The following is a 15,326-nucleotide window of genomic DNA, read 5'->3' on the forward strand; positions in this document are numbered from 1 at the left end:
GGCTGGCTCCTGCTCAGCATTCAAGATGGTCTCGGGGACTCAGGGACGGCAGCTCGTTTCCATCTCTTTGGTTTCTGCCTCTGCTGTTCTCTCTGGGTCCGCGGGGACTAATTTATCACTGAAACGCAGCCTAAGAACAGAAGGGAGAGTTTCTTTCCTAAGTGTCTGAAAGGGAAAAACTTTGAGGAAACAGCCAAGAGAGGCAGAGGAGGGGAGAGGAGGCTGCGTCTCCAGTGCGGGGGAGCGGAGGAGGGAGTCTGGCAGGCGGGCTGCGAGCAGTAGCTATCTGGGCCGAGTTCCGGCCCCCTCGCAGGCACGAACCCCTGCACAGCGGAGCCCAAGCGCAGCCCCAGCCTGGGTCGCGCGAGGCCTGGACCCAGACGCCCGCGGCCGCGCCTCAGGGGCGGGCCGGGGGCGGGGCAGCCCCTGCAGCAGGGCTCTCCCGGCGGGCGGCCAGCGCTCAGCCTCCCCGCCTTGGGGAGCGGCGGAGACTGAGGATACCCCTCGGCGCCGCCCGCCCGCCCCCGGAGCCGCGGCTGAGAAGCCCCGCGCCCATTGGCGGCGGCGGCTGGGCGTCCCCGCCCCCTCCACGTCCCCGCCCCCTCCGCCGCCGCCGCCGCTGCTTCCCGGCTCCGCCTCCTCCCCCTTCGGGAGCCGCCTCCGTCGCCGCCACCGCTGCTGCCGGCCGGGGCCCAGCCAGCGCCCGCCGCGCCGGAGTCGAGTCGCAGCCGGAGCCGCTGCTCGCGGCCCCGCCATGAGCGGAAGCGCCGCCGCCGCGGTCGCTGCCGCCGCCGCCTCAGCAGCCGCGGCCGCCGCGCACTTTCACCCTCAGTCGTCGTCTCCCAGGCCGGGCCCCGCCGAGCTCGGGCCCCCGCGCCGCCCGCGCCCCCCACCGCCGCCGCCCCGGCCGGAGCCCGCCGCCACGGACCGCCTCAGCCCTCCGGGCCACGGGCCTCTCCGGGCGGGCGCCCAGGGTGGCGGCGCCTGCGGCCGAGCGCCGGGAGCAGGTACGGGGTCCGGGAGTGGGCCAGGCAGGGAGGGGCGTGGGTCGGTCCCGCGGGTGGGGGCCGGAGGCGTGTGGTCCAGGCGCCCGGCCCCGCCGACGGGGAGGAGCGTTGTCCGGGTCAGCTTTGTCCGGCCCTGGAGCCCCTGCGAGCCCTGCGCCTCAGCCGCGCTGAGCGGCTCACAAAGCGTTTTCCCACCCGGTGGGTAGCCCCCTCCCCCAGGGTGTGCAGGGCAGGACCTCTCTAGGTCTCTGCTCGGCGGAGGAGGAAACCGAGGCTTAGAGGGGGAAGTGACTTGCCCAAGGTCACATAGCCAGTGAGAGCCGTAGCTTGGCTGGGACCCAGGGCCACCCTGGGCCGGCGCGGGCCCCGAGCAGAGGGGGCTGGGAAGAGGTCGATCCCCCGGCCCCCGGGAGCCGAGGGAGATAGATCTGGGGCGAGGGGGTCAGGCCCTGGACCCTGGCACACCCACCCAGCCCTTTTTGGGCTGGCTTGGGAGTAATGATCTCTTGCGGGGTGGGACGGAAGAGCAGGGGGCCGACTTGGGAGCTTGGTGGTGCCCTGGGGAGCCGCAGCGGCAAAGACTTCTGTGCGGGGTGTGCTCTCGGGGAGAGGGCTTTCTTGAGTGAGTAGGGCAGAGCTTCGGAAACTTCTTATCGTGGGGACCGTTTGGTCTCTGCCAGGCCACCTTCCCCACCACTGCACGGACTAAACCAATTCAGCTGGAATTACTGGGAGGGAGGCCTGCCCGCTTTTGTGGAGGCGCCCGTAAGGTGTCTTTTTTCAGTAAATGGCCCTAATTTCGTTCATGCCGAAACCAGAAATGCATACATGGCCTTGGTAAAGACATTTACGGCACAGAAGGCCACGTGAGTTTTTTCCAGGTGGTTTGGACCTACCACACTTGGAGAACTCCCCGAGAAAGAACAGCTATCCCAGGCGTGGAGGGGGAAGGAAGCTGGGAGGATTGGGACCGAGTCACCCGCCTGCCTGGCATGTAATACATGGGATTTCCGTTTTTATTTGGGGTGGATGATGAGGTGGGTTGTTTTGACTGCGGATGTCCCTTGGAAGGGGAAAGGACTTGCAGTTCTAGAGGCAAGGGAGAGAGCAACGTGTTACAGGCAGGGAAGAGGGTCCCGTGGAGCTAGAAAATAGAATGGGGAAAAAGGAGAGGGTATTCAGTCATTGTGGGGGATGGGAGATGAAAGGGTTGCTGAAGGGCGGGGGGGCGGTGTCTAGTCTGGAGAAAAAGATTGGGATGTTTCAAAGAAGGTACCAAACGTGATGAGTTTGAAAGGAGTCTGTTGGAGGTGGATGGTAGCTTACAAGGTTGGGTATGAATTGGTCTGCAGTCACTTCTTTTCTTCGAGTAAGGACAGCTATACTTTTATAGAAACGTTCTAGCTTGAGCACCCCCTCCCCTTCTTTCTCGCTCCAGTTCTAAGGATGCAGACCCCCAGGGCCTGGAGTATTGTCTTGGAAGTAAGGCTTGACAAAAGAGGGAAGGGAAAGACTAATTAACAAATGCATTAATTAAGGCCCTTTGTCCAAGATGATTCCTTGTTTAAGTCAGCTGTTTTCTTGCTGCCCTCTTGCACCTTAGCTTTCCTGCTGTGGTGGCTGTTGGCAGGGTGCTTTGGGAAGGACTGCCCCAATTCAGACAAGATGGGTTAGATTTTCCTAAAAAACTCTAAGAAACACATATTTGGCAAATATATACCTAAAAGCAAGAAAATGTACTTGTGAGAGACTTACAATCAGGGAAATGCAAATTGAAACAACAGTGAGATGACATTTCACACCGATCAGGTTGGCAAAAATGTAATGCTGTGATAAACCGAGGATTATTAAGGTTGTGGATAAATAAACTTGTATATAGTGTAGTGGAAATGTAAATGGATCCAACCGCCTTAGAGAGTAGTGGTATTTGGTGTTTAGTGTGAAGGCGGGCAGACATATTCATTTACGTAAAATGTCAATTTCTGGGTATGTATATATACCCTAAGAGATCCTTGTACATTTGTCCAAGAAAATAAGTATGAAAAAAATACAAGAATGCTCATTCCAGCTTAAATGTCCATCAACAGAAGAATACATACATTTTTATTTATTATTTATTTATTTGTTTTTGTTTTTTGAGACGGAGTCTCGCTCTGTCACCCAGGCTGGAGTGCAGTAGCGCGATCTCAGCTCACTGCAAGCTCCGCCTCCCTGGTTCACACCATTCTCCTGCCTCAGCCTCCTGAGTAGCTGGGACTACAGGCCCCCCGCCACCATGCCCAGCTAATTTTTTTTTTTTTGTATTTTTAGTAGAGACGGGGGTTTCATCGTGTTAGCCAGGATGGTCTCGATCTCCTGACCTTGTGATCTGCCCGCCTCGCCTCTGCCTCCCAAAGTGCTGGGATTACAGGCGTGAGCCACCGCGCCCGGCGAATACATACATTTTTAGATAGACCCATACAATTGAATATTACAGCACTGTGAAAAATAAACTAGCCTCGTGCATTAAAATAGGTGAATCTCAAAAACAATATGGAGCAGGGAAGCAAGTCAGAAGAATTCTTACAGAATCGTTTCACGTGTGTAAAATCTGAAAATATGAAAAATAATATTGTTTGTGGCTATGCCCATATGTGGTGATAGTATTAAAATATGCATATTAAGTGTAATGATTGTCTTTGGGAAGAGAAGATGAGGAATGGGATTACACAAGGGTACCCAAAAGGGCTTTATTTATACCTTTAATGTTCTATTACTTAAAAAAAATCTGAATCAAGTAATTGTAAATTAAGATTTGGTAATGTTGGGTGTAGGGTATAGAGATATTTAATATACTCTAAGTATTTTTCAGATGCTTGAAATATTTCTCACACAAAAAATTTTGTTTATAGAACACAGTTTTTCTTTCATAATAATGGACCTCTCCTACAGGCTCCAGCCCAGCACAGCCTGTTAGACATGCAGGCTGGTGATCCTTTTTCGCCCCTTTCTGACCTGCTAAACCTAGTTTTGCAATGGATGACTTTTATTTCGGAACTGCTGATAGTTGCGGTACATTTCTCATTATTTCTAAACTTTCTAGTGGACCTGTGTCTGCAGTTTGAGTTTTGTCGAAATAGATGTGCTCCAGGACATTCTGATATATCAGGTGTAGGGAGGGACCCAGACATCTGATTCTGAGAAAACTCCCCAGTAGATTCGGATGCCCACTAAAGTTTGAGAACCACTATCTTAGGTTTGCCCCAGCCTAGTCCTCATCTTTTCCTTAGGCTGCCCCTCTGTTCCCACTCCTGGATGACTGGGATGGAATTTTGACCCATGTGATACTTTACCTCTTTTGTGGAGCATAAAAGAATGATAGGGTTGGGTGCCATACCCCTCTTAATCTAGGTTGTCCATTCCTCTGATTTTCATGGAGTTAGCTAAGGGGCCCACTACCTACCGGGGTTATTTATCAGGTTTTACAGATTTTAATACATGTGTCAACTGTATGTGGTTTTAAAGTTAGGGCAAAAAGTAAGGGCAAAAAGGGTCTAGCAGAGAAGGAAAATTTGGGGAAAGTAAAACTCCCAAAGGTAAACATGTCATCATGTCTTGAGAAAGATAATCCATCCCTCTGCAGATGCTAGTGATTGTTTTAGCTTGTGACCAACATTTGAGGTTTAGCCGTCTGAACCTATGGTCAGAGATTAAGGTCTTTGGGAAACAACTGATTATCCCTCAAGATGGAAGAGTGTCCTTTCTCCCAAATTTGCTAGTTTTCCTTCTCTGCTAGACCTTTCTTCCTGTAGTCCTGATGTGTTTATGAATGAATTTATATTAACGAATCTGAGGCTTTCTGATAGTGAAATTTGTGAAGTGCCTGTTTGTCTTTGTTAAGGTTCCTGTATCTGGAAACCCACTTTGGAGGTGCAGCATTGCCCAGGTACACTTTTTCTTTTTCTGTTTTTTTGAAACGGAGTTTCGCTCTTGTTGCCCAGGCTGGAGTCCAATGGCGCGATCTTGGCTCACTGCAACCTCCACCTCCCAGGCTCAAGTGATTCTCCTGCCTCAGCCTCCCGAGTAGCTGGGATTACAGGCGCCTGCCACCATGCCCGGATAATTTTTGTATTCTTAGTAGAGACGGGGTTTCACCATGTTGGCCAGGCTGGTCTCAAACTCCTGACCTCTGTGATCAGCCTGCCTCAGCCTCCCAGAGTATTGGGATTACACGCGTAAGCCACCGTGCCTGGCCGGTACACTTCTTAACGGTGCTGCTGTGTAGGACCATAGAGATTGCACTCAGCAAAAGGATACCTGTTTCGGGTGACAAGTGAGGTGGAAATCTATTCTGTACTCTACTTACCAAGATGAGTACCTGGTGTGGAACTGTGTGCCCTCAGAGAAGGGGCACCTTTTCTAATCCACGCAAAGGTGATCTGTGATCTAGCACTGCTCTGCAGCTTTGGAACTGTTAGTCCAGCTGTAACTAACAGTTTCATCCATATGTTTTGTGGGCTTTACCATGAGGTCTGGATTGGTGCTTGCCCTAGGGGCTTCAGGAGTTCTCCATGTGAACTTTTCATGGGAAGGGGCTTTTCATCACCATGCTCAGCTGAACCCAAGAGCACAGCTTAAAATAGTAAACTTTGTTATGAGGCTGAAGAAATATGTACAGAATAAGCTATTTAGAAAATACCATTGTCAGCCTGGCGCAGTGGCTCACGCCTATAATCCCAGCACTTTGGGAGGCCGAGGCGGGTGGATCACCTGAGGTCAGGAGTTCAAGACCAGCATGGCCAACATGGTGAAACCCCGTCTCTACTAACAATAGAAAAATTAGCTGGGCATGGTGTCGCATGCCTGTAATCCCAGCTACTTTGGAGGCTGAGGCAGGAGAATCGCTTGAACCCGGGAGGTGGAGGTTGCAGTGAGCTGAGATCACGCCACTGCACTCCAGCCTGGGCAACAGAGTGAGACTGTCTCAAAAAAAAAAAAAAAAAAAAAGTCTGGGCACAGTGGCTCATGCCTGTAATCCCAGCACTTTGGGGGGCCGAGGAGGGCAGATCACCTGGGGTCAGGAGTTCAAGACCAGCCTGACCAACATGGAGAAACCCCGTCGCTCCTAAAAATACAAAATTAGCCAGGCGTGGTGGCGCATGCCTATAATCCCAGCTACTTGGGAGGCTGAGGCAGGAGAATCGCTTGAACCCAGGAGGCAGAGGTTACTGTAAGCCGAGATTGCACCATTGCACTCCAGCCTGGGCAACAAGAGCGAAACTCCGTCTCAAAATAAAAGACAAAAGTATCTGGTAAATGGAGGAGAGAAAGTATAGTACCTATGTGCCACATTTGCTCTTGTCTTCTTTTTTTTTTTTTTTGAGACGGAGTCTCGCTCTGTCACCCAGGCTGGAGTGCAATGGCACGATCTCGGCTCACTGCAAGCTCTGCCTCCTGGGTTCACGCCATTCTCCTGCCTCAGCCTCTCCTAGTAGCTGGGACTACAGGCGCCTGCCATCACGCCCGGCTATTTTTTTTTTTTTTTTTGTATTTTTAGTAGAGACAGGGTTTCACCGTGGTCTTGATCTCCTGACCTCGTGATCCGCCCGCCTCAGCCTCCCAAAGTGCTGGGATTACAAGCGTGAGCCACCGCGCCCGGCCTCTTGTCTTCTTACAGTGCTCACTTGGAGGGGTAAATGCAGTTCTTTTTCTCTTCCTATTTCCCCCTGCACTAGCATTCCTGAAGACCTGAGGCTTTTTAGCCAATTTTGAAAATATTTACCCATTTGTATTTTCCATTAAGTGGTTGTTTACGCTTCCTGCTGTTTCATTTTTTCTTGGAGAGAGAGGAAGGGAGAGTGCAAACCAAGGACAAGACCGGACTTCCTACTGCTTTTGGAAATAATGGCAGAGTTTTTCAGAACGGTTGTCGTGGATGAATGCTGTTCTGGGGGCTCAAGGGAAAGATACATTTGAAGTGGTTTCTGTTGTCTTTTTTATTATTATTTTTAAACATGATTGAGGATGGTGGGATAGGAAGTTTCAATTTGCTTATGCTGCTGTCTTGGAGGAATTTTTTAAAAGAAATTACATGTTAAAAAACTAAAGATGTTTAACAAAAGTGGTCTTTTGCCCACAGAAGGAAAATAAACAATTCTTACCTGCAGGCCTTACCCAGAGTGGTTTCAGTTTTTTTCCTGTTCTATTTAAATGGATATTAGCGCTGTTCTTGGGACTGCTTAGAACAGTTAACTGCAGTGATGTTGGACAGGTGGAAGAGTAGAATGATGGGAGTATATTAGGGTTTATCAATAGTTATGCTATGGAAAGCTATCGCTAGCTGGTGCGGTGGCTCACGCCTGTAATCCCAGCACTTTGGGAGGTTGAGGCGGGTGGATCACCTGAGGTCAGGAGTTTGAGACCAGCCTGACCAACATGGTGAAACCCTGCCTCTACTAAAAATACAAAAATTAGCTGGGTGTGGTGGCATGCACGTGTAATCTCAGCTACTCGAGAGGCAGAAGCAGGAGAATCGCTTGAACCCGGGAGGCGGAGGTTGCCATGAGCCGAGATTGCACCATTGCACTCCAGCCTGGGTGACAGAGCAAGACTCCGTCTCAAAAAAAAAAAAAAGAAAAAGCTATCACTGCATTTTCTGCTTTTGTGGTAAAATATGTATAGAAATAGGGGAGTGAGATATTGTGAGTTTTGGTGTAAATACTGATCCTTTGACTTTGTTGAGAAATGTAGGGAAGTAGTAGTAAGAGGACCAACTATATACATGGACGGGGCCGGGCGTGGTGGCTCACACCTGTAATCCCAGCACTTTGAGAGGCCGAGGCGGGTGGATAACTTGAGCTCGAGTTTGAGAACAGCCTGGGCAACATGGTGAAACCTTGTCTTTACTAAAAATACAAAAATTAGCTGGGTGTGGTGGCACTTGCCTGTAATTTCAGCTGCTTGGGAGGCTGAGGCACGAGAATCGCTTGAGCCTGGGAGGCGGAGATTGCAGTGAGTCGAGATGGTGCCACTGCCCTCTCCAGCCTGGGGAACAGAGTGAGACCCTGTCTCAAAAAAAAAAAAGAGAGAAAACTATATACATGGAAAGAAGAATAGCAAGCAGTTAGGTAGTAGGACAATTTGTAGTGCTTTTGGGATGTTCTTGGAGTTGAAAAGTTGCCTGTCCATTCTGCTTCTGCACCTTGGATTTTAGTGGCTGCAGATGCTGCATGCTGACCTTCTGTTGAAGTTTGTTTTATTGTCAGAGAACTAAAAAGTGAGCAGTTTCTCAGACTGAACAGAAGTAGAGTAGGCAGAAAGTAAAACAGGTATTCATTTAATAATCACATTTACAGGGCCAGGCGCGGTGGCTCACGTCTGTAATCTCAGCACTTTGGGAGGCCGAGGTAGGTGGATCACTTGAGCTCAAGAGTTTGAGACCAGCCTGGGCAACATGGTGAAACTCTGTCTCTACTAAAAATACAAAAAAATTAGCTGGGCGTGGTGGTGTGCACCTGTAGGCCCAGCTACTCGGGAGGCTGAGGCAGGAGAATCACTTGAACCTGGGAGGCGTAGCTTGCAGTAAGCCGAAATCACGCCACTGCACTCCAGCCTGGGCGACAGAGTGAGACTCCATCTCAAAAAAAAAAAAAAAAAAAAAAAAAAAATCACATTTACAGATAGAGAAGAGTTGGAACTCCTACTTAAAGAGACAGGGTCTTGCTATGTTGCCCAGGGTAGTCTTGAACTTCTGAGCTCTAGTAATGCTCCTGCCTCGACTTCCCTAAGTGCTAGGATTACTACAGGAATGAGCCACTATGCCTGGCTGGGACTCATAATTAATAAAAAGTATTTTTCATTTGGCTTTTGTGCTATCTTCTTGTTAAAACTTTTTTTTATAGATTTTTCTTCCTATGTAGATTTTTATTGCCACCTCAATACATCTTTGAGCATCTACCGAGTGCCAGTAATGCCAATACTAACCACTGGTTAATTAGGATGATAGCTTTTGTTGTCAAAACTTCCTCACTTAAGATCTTGAGAATCGCATAGAGGGGTGCAATTCAAGACAGTTATTGCTTGCTTTTCTCCCAAATTTCTTGCTTCTTTCTGCTCCCTGGTCTTCTGGGCATGGTGATTGTGCTCATCTGCCAGGATAAGCCCTGATTCTCTCCATCCCCACATGGGAGGAGATGCAGAAGCTCAACAGAACCCTGGCTGGTCATTACAAGTAAATTCCCACAAACAATATTGAACTAGAACTGAGGGCCACCATAGTGGCTCCACTTCCTCTTCCTCTGTTGCTACCACCCACTCTTTTCTGTGGAGCCTGGAGGGCACCCTCCCTCCACCATTATACAAAGAAGCTTTGTGCTCTGAGGATGTTCTAAAGGCGGGATTGCTGTAATTATAATTCCCTAGGCACAACCAAGTAGTGGGGGCAGGCGGGGTAAAGATGGTATCCAAGTACTTGTTGGTAGGGAGAAGTCAGGCAGGGATTAAAAATCATCTGGAGACAGTACCAAAAGTGGATAATGGAGCGTTGTTGTTAATAGTGACAGGAACGTGTTTAAGTGAATACATTTCAGAGTTTTAAATTATAATACTTGCAGCTTTAAAAAAGGACAAGACTGAGCTTGGAACCTTTTTCTTTTTTTTAAGTCTGAAATTGTAACTTAAAAGTACTTTAGAGGAAAATATATAGAAATCTGGGTCTACTTTGCCTTATGTTTGTGTTACCAGAATGATTGATTGCCCACAAAAGCCAAATACATAACTTGCTTACTCTCCCAGGGATGCGCCCACTAATCTTTTTTTTTTTTTTTTTTTTTTTTTGAGACAGCGTTTCGCTCTTGTTGCCCAGGCTGGAGTGCAATGGCACCATCTCGGCTCACCGCAACCTCCGCCTTCCGGGTTCAAGCCATTCTCCTGCCTTAGCCTCCCCAGTAGCTGGAATTACAGGCATGCGCCACCACGCCTGGCTAATTTTGTATTTTTAGGAGCGACAGGGTTTCTCCATGTTGGTCAGGCTGGTCTTGACCTCCTGACCTCAGGTGATCTGCCCTCCTCGGCCTCCCAAAGTGCTGGGATTACAAGTGTGAGCCACCGTGCCTGGCCAATCTTTTTTTTTTTTTTTTTTTTTAAATACTTACATTTTTGGGAAGCGATTTCTCCCTGTTGCCACCAGAAAAAAATCAGTTTATCTGGGGATGTATGCTTAATAAACTCTTTTTTTTCTTTTTTTTTTTTTTTTTGAGACGGAGTCTTGCTGTGTCACCCAGGCTGGAGCGCAGTGGCGTGATCTCGGCTCATTGCAAGCTCCGCCTCCCAGGTTCACGCCATTCTTCTGCCTCAGCCTCCCAAATAGCTGGGACTACAGATGCCTGCCACCACGCCTGGGTAATTTTTTGTATTTTTAGTAGAGACGGGGTTTTACCATGTTAGCCAGGATGGTCTCAGCCTCCCAAAGTGCTGGGATTACAAGCGTGAGCCACCACGCCTGGTAATAAACACTTATATCAACCATTCTATGTCATGATGTGCTTCTAAGAAGTCTTGTTGGCAATCTTTTAGTGAAAACTTTTTTCTTAATATGTTAGTTATTACTGTATTACTTGTTGATATCTCAAACTACTGTTTTCTGTTTGTTTGTTTTTTGTTTTTTGAGACAAGGTCTTGCTTTGTTGCCTGCTCTGGAGTGCAGTGGCAGTGGTAATCATAGCTCACTGCAGCTTCCATCTCGCAGGCTCAAGCAGTCCTTCAACCTCAGCCTCCTGAGTAGCTGGGACTATTGGGACTATGAGTGTGACTACTGCGCTAACCTTTTTTTTTTTTTTTTTTTTGAGACAGAGTCTCCCTGTCGCCCAGGCTGGAGTGCGGTGGTGTGATCTCAGCTCACTGCAAGCTCTGCCTCCCAGGTTCACGCCATTCTCCTGCCTCAGCCTCTCAAGTAGCTGGGACTACAGGCGCCCACCACCATGCCTGGCTAATTTTTTGTATTTTTTAGTAGAGACGGGGGTTTCACCATGTTAGCCAGGATCGTCTCAATCTCCTGATCTTGTGATCTGCCTGCCTCAGCCTCCCAAAGTTCTGGGATTACAGGCGTAAGCCACTGCTCCCGGCCAACTACACTAACCTTTTAAACTTTTTTTGTGACATGGAGGTTTCACTATGTTGCCTAGGCTGGTCTCGAACTCCTGGGCTCAAGTGATCCTCTCACCTTGGCCTCCTAAAGTGCTGGGATTATAGGCATGAGTGACCATGCCCAGCCTGTTTTGTTGTTGTATTTTGTAAGAAATACACCAAAGAATTGATTGCAAGGTAATCTCTTTTTTTTTTTTGAGACGAGTCTTGCTCTGTCACCCAGGCTGGAGTGCAGTGGTGCGATCTCGGCTCACTGCAACCTCCGCCTCCAAGGTTCAAGCAGTTCTCTGCCTCAGCCTCCCGAGTGGCTGGAATTACAGGCGCTCACCACCAGGCCCAGCTAATTTTTTTGTATTTTTAGTAGAGATGGGGTTTCACTGTCTTGACCAGGCTGGTCTTGAATGCCTGGCCAATAATCTTTAGACTTTAAGACTGTAAACTTCAGGAGTCCATTCTCAGGATGAGGGTGGCCCTTTTTGTTGCTGTAATTAGCATTGACGTCTATGGTGTACAGGTAGATAGTGTGTACTCCATGGAAACCTATGGCTACTGTAAGCTGCCCTTTCTTCTAATTACTTGGAGTCAAGTTAGGAGTTAGACCTTTATTCTTACCTGCCAGCATAATTTTGTCCTGGATTAGGAAACGCCTATAATCCCAGGACTTTGGGAGGCCAGGGTGGGTGGATCACCTGAGGTCAGGAGTTCGAGACCAGCCTGGCCAACATGGTGAAATCCAGTTTCTACTAAAAATACAAAAAAAAAATTAGCCGGGCATGGTGGTGGGCGCCTGTAATCCCAGCTACTTGGCAGGCTGAGGCAGGAGAATCACGGGAACCCAGGAGGCAGAGGTTGCAGTGAGCCAAGACCATGCCATTGCGCTCCAGCCTGGGCAACAAGAGCTAAACTCCATCTCAAAAAAAAAAAAAAAAAAAAAAAAAAGACTGCCTGGTAGTCCATTAAAAAGATATTGCCCAAATAATCCTTTGAAAAGGCTGTACCAATTTGACAGCTAAATTTTATGAGACTTTAAAGTACACAAGGTTTGGCTGGGTGGGGTGGCTCATGCCTATAATTCTAGCACTTTGGGAGGCTGAGGCGGGCAGATCATCTGAGGTCAGGAGTTCAAGACCAGCTTGGCCAAGAGGAAACCCCATCTCTACTAAAATACAAAAATTAGCGAGGCATGATGGCGGGTGCCTGTAATCCTAGTTACTGGGGAGACGGGAAACTCGTTTGAACCCAGGAGACCTTGGTTGCAGTGAGTCGAGATCACGCCACTGCACTGTAGCCTGGGTGGCTGAGTGAGACTCGGTCTCAAAAACAAAACAAAAACCTGTTTTAGTTAAGTATGTTGATTAGCAATGACTTATTTTAGCTTAATTGTAAACTATTATCTAGGTTACTTTATTTGCCTCATTTATAATTTATATATATATATATATTTTTTTTTTTTGAGACAGAGTCCCACTCTGTCACCCAGGCTGGAGTACAGTGGCATGATCTCGGCTCACTGCAACTTCCATCTCCTGGGTTCAAGCAGTTTTCCTGCTTCAGCCTCCACAGTAGCTGAGACTACAACCACCACGCCTAGCTAATTTTTGTATTTTTAGTAGAGACGGGCTTTCACCATATTGGCCAGGTTGGTCTCAAACTCCTGACCTTGTGATCCACCTGCCTCGGCCTCCCAAAGTGCTGGGATTACAGGCGTGAGCCACCACGCCCGGCTAGTTTATATTTCTTTAGGGGATTAACCCCTGTCTCTATTTTACTGCTCTCTGTTGGCCACTAAAAAATAATGATTTGAGGTCGGTCTTGGTGGCTCACGCCTGTAATCCCAGCACTTTGGGAGGCCAAGGTGGCAGATCATCTGAGGTCAGGAGTTTGAGACCAGCCTGGCCAACATGGTGAAAACCTGCCTCTGCTAAAAATACAAAAACTTAGCCAGGCGTGGTGGTGGGTGCCTGTAATCCCAGCTCCTTGGGAGGCTGAGGCAGGAGAATTGCCTGAACCCAGGAGATGGAGGTTGCAGGAGCTGAGATGATGCCACTCCACTCCAGCCTGGGTGACAGAGGGAGACTCTGTCTCACACACACACAAAAAGATAATGATTAATAATAATGATTACTTATATTAATAATAATTTGGTAAACATTTGTTGAATGCTTACTATGTACTAGGCACAGTGAGGATTTGAGATAATTCAGATATGCATCAGTAAAGTGATAGACTATGACAGTGTTAGCAGAACAAATGCATTTTGGGGATTGCAAAAACATCACAATTGCATTAATAGTAATAAGATTTTTGTTTTGTTTTGTTTTTGAGGCAGAGTCTCACTCTGTTGCCCAGGCTGGAGTGAAATGGTGCTCTCTCTGCTCACTGCAACCTCCACCTCCTGGGTTCAAGCAATTCTCCTGCCTTAGCCTCCCGAGTGGGTAGCTCGGACGACAAGTGCGCACAACCATGCCCAGCTAATTTTTTTATTTTTAGTAGACATGGGGTTTCACCATGTTGGCCAGGCTGGTTTCGAACTCCCGACCTCAGGTGATCTGCCTGCCTCGGCCTCCCAAAGTGCTGGGATTACAGGAGTGAGCCACCGTGCTGGGCTTAATGATATGATTTGATAACCTTGCCAAAGCACATATTTAGATCAAATATTTAAGTGGCTGCTTTCTAAGTAAAAGCCATATTTTTTAGTCTGGCATTGAGGGCCAGCATTCTTGGGTCCTCATTATTCTAGTCTTTTTTTTTTTTTTTTTTTTTTTTTTTTTTTGAGACGGAGTCTTGCTCTGTCACCCAGGCTGGAGTGCAGTGGCGCGATCTCGGCTCACTGCAAGCTCCGCCTCCCAGGTTCACGCCATTCTCCTGCCTCAGCCTCTCCGAGTAGCTGGGACTACAGGCACCCGCCACCACGCCCGGCTAATTTTTTGTATTTTTGGTAGAGACGGGGTTTCACCGTGGTCTCGATCTCCTGACCTCGTGATCCGCCCGCCTCGGCCTCCCAAAGTGCTGGGATTACAAGCGTGAGCCACCGCGCCCGGCCTATTCTAGTCTTTACTGTTCTTCATCATAAATATTGTTCTCCAGGGAAATAGAACAACACCTTTTCGCCCATCTGTGTGTGATTTTTCTTTTTCTTTTCTTTTTTTTTGAGGCGGAGTCTTGCCCTGTCGCCCAGGCTGGATGGAGTGCAGTGGCGCAATCTCCGCTCACTGCAAGCTCCGTCTCCTGGGTTCACGCCATTCTCCTGCCTCAGCCTCCTGAGTAGCTGGGACTACAGGCGCCCGCCACCACGCCTGGCCAATTTTTTTGTATTTTTGGTAGAGACAGGGTTTCACCGTGTTAGCCAGGACAATCTCGATCTCCTGACCTCGTGATCCGCCCGCCTCGGCCTCCCAAAGTGCTGGGATTACAGGCTTGAGCCACCGCGCCCGGCCCTGTGTGTGATTTTTCTACCTCTGTTCCTTAGATTGTTACTTCAGCCTATAATGCCTCTTTTCCCTTCAGTTCCTTTTCTAAATTCTACCTATTTTTAAATATCTAGATAATAGTGGTCACTTATTGTATGCTTACTATTTAAGGGTCTATTCTAAGTATTTTATGTGTATTAATTCATTTAATCCTCACTGCAGTCCCCTGAGGGACTCATATTATACTTATTGTACAGATGAAACTGGAGCACACAGGTTAAACAACTCGCTGGAGATGATACAGCTATTAAGGGTGTTACCTGGGATATGAACCCAGGTAGTCTAGTTCCAGAATCTGTATTTTTAGCCATCATGCTTTACTGCATCTTACTTTACAGATAGCCTCCGAAAACACAGCAAGTAGTTTTGATAACAAAAGACTGAATATAAGCAAAGTTGATCACTATTTTAGCCGATGAAGAGAATTTGCAGTCTTTTGTTTTGCCTTTGTCTCTCCTGAGAAATAACTTTGTTTTTAAGTTCTGAATTACTATGCTAGAGTTTCTTTTTTTTGAGACGGAGTCTCGCTCTGTTGCTCAGGCTGGAGTGCAGTGGCGTGATCTTGGCTCACTGCAAGCTCCGCCTCCCAGGTTCTCGCCATTCTCCTGCCTTAGCCTCCCGAGTAGCTGGGACTACAGGCGCCTGCCACCATGCCTGGCTAATTTTTTGTATTTTTAGTAGAGATGGGGTTTCACCATGTTAGCCAGGATGGTCTCCATCTCCTGAC

At 48.3% G+C, this 15,326-nt stretch overlaps 1 protein-coding gene across 6 annotated transcripts in view; it reads left to right on the top strand.

Moving 5' to 3' along the window:
• The first annotated feature begins 701 nt into the window (after positions 1-701).
• The window catches only part of RNF38 (ring finger protein 38), a 157,466-nt gene continuing 142,841 nt past the window's right edge, over positions 702-15,326 (top strand). For 4 of the 6 annotated variants that reach the window (XM_055293719.2, XM_055293720.2, XM_055293723.2 and 1 more), the window contains exon 1: positions 702-1,007. In XM_055293719.2, the coding sequence (XP_055149694.2) occupies positions 755-1,007 (253 nt within the window). In that variant the 5' untranslated portion in view covers positions 702-754. The remainder of the gene's footprint in view (positions 1,008-15,326) is intronic. The other 2 variants (XM_055293721.2, XM_063609734.1) reach the window with 1 other exon arrangement.

Source organism: Symphalangus syndactylus, chromosome 9 (assembly GCF_028878055.3).
Source record: "Symphalangus syndactylus isolate Jambi chromosome 9, NHGRI_mSymSyn1-v2.1_pri, whole genome shotgun sequence".
NCBI lineage: Eukaryota > Metazoa > Chordata > Mammalia > Primates > Hylobatidae > Symphalangus > Symphalangus syndactylus.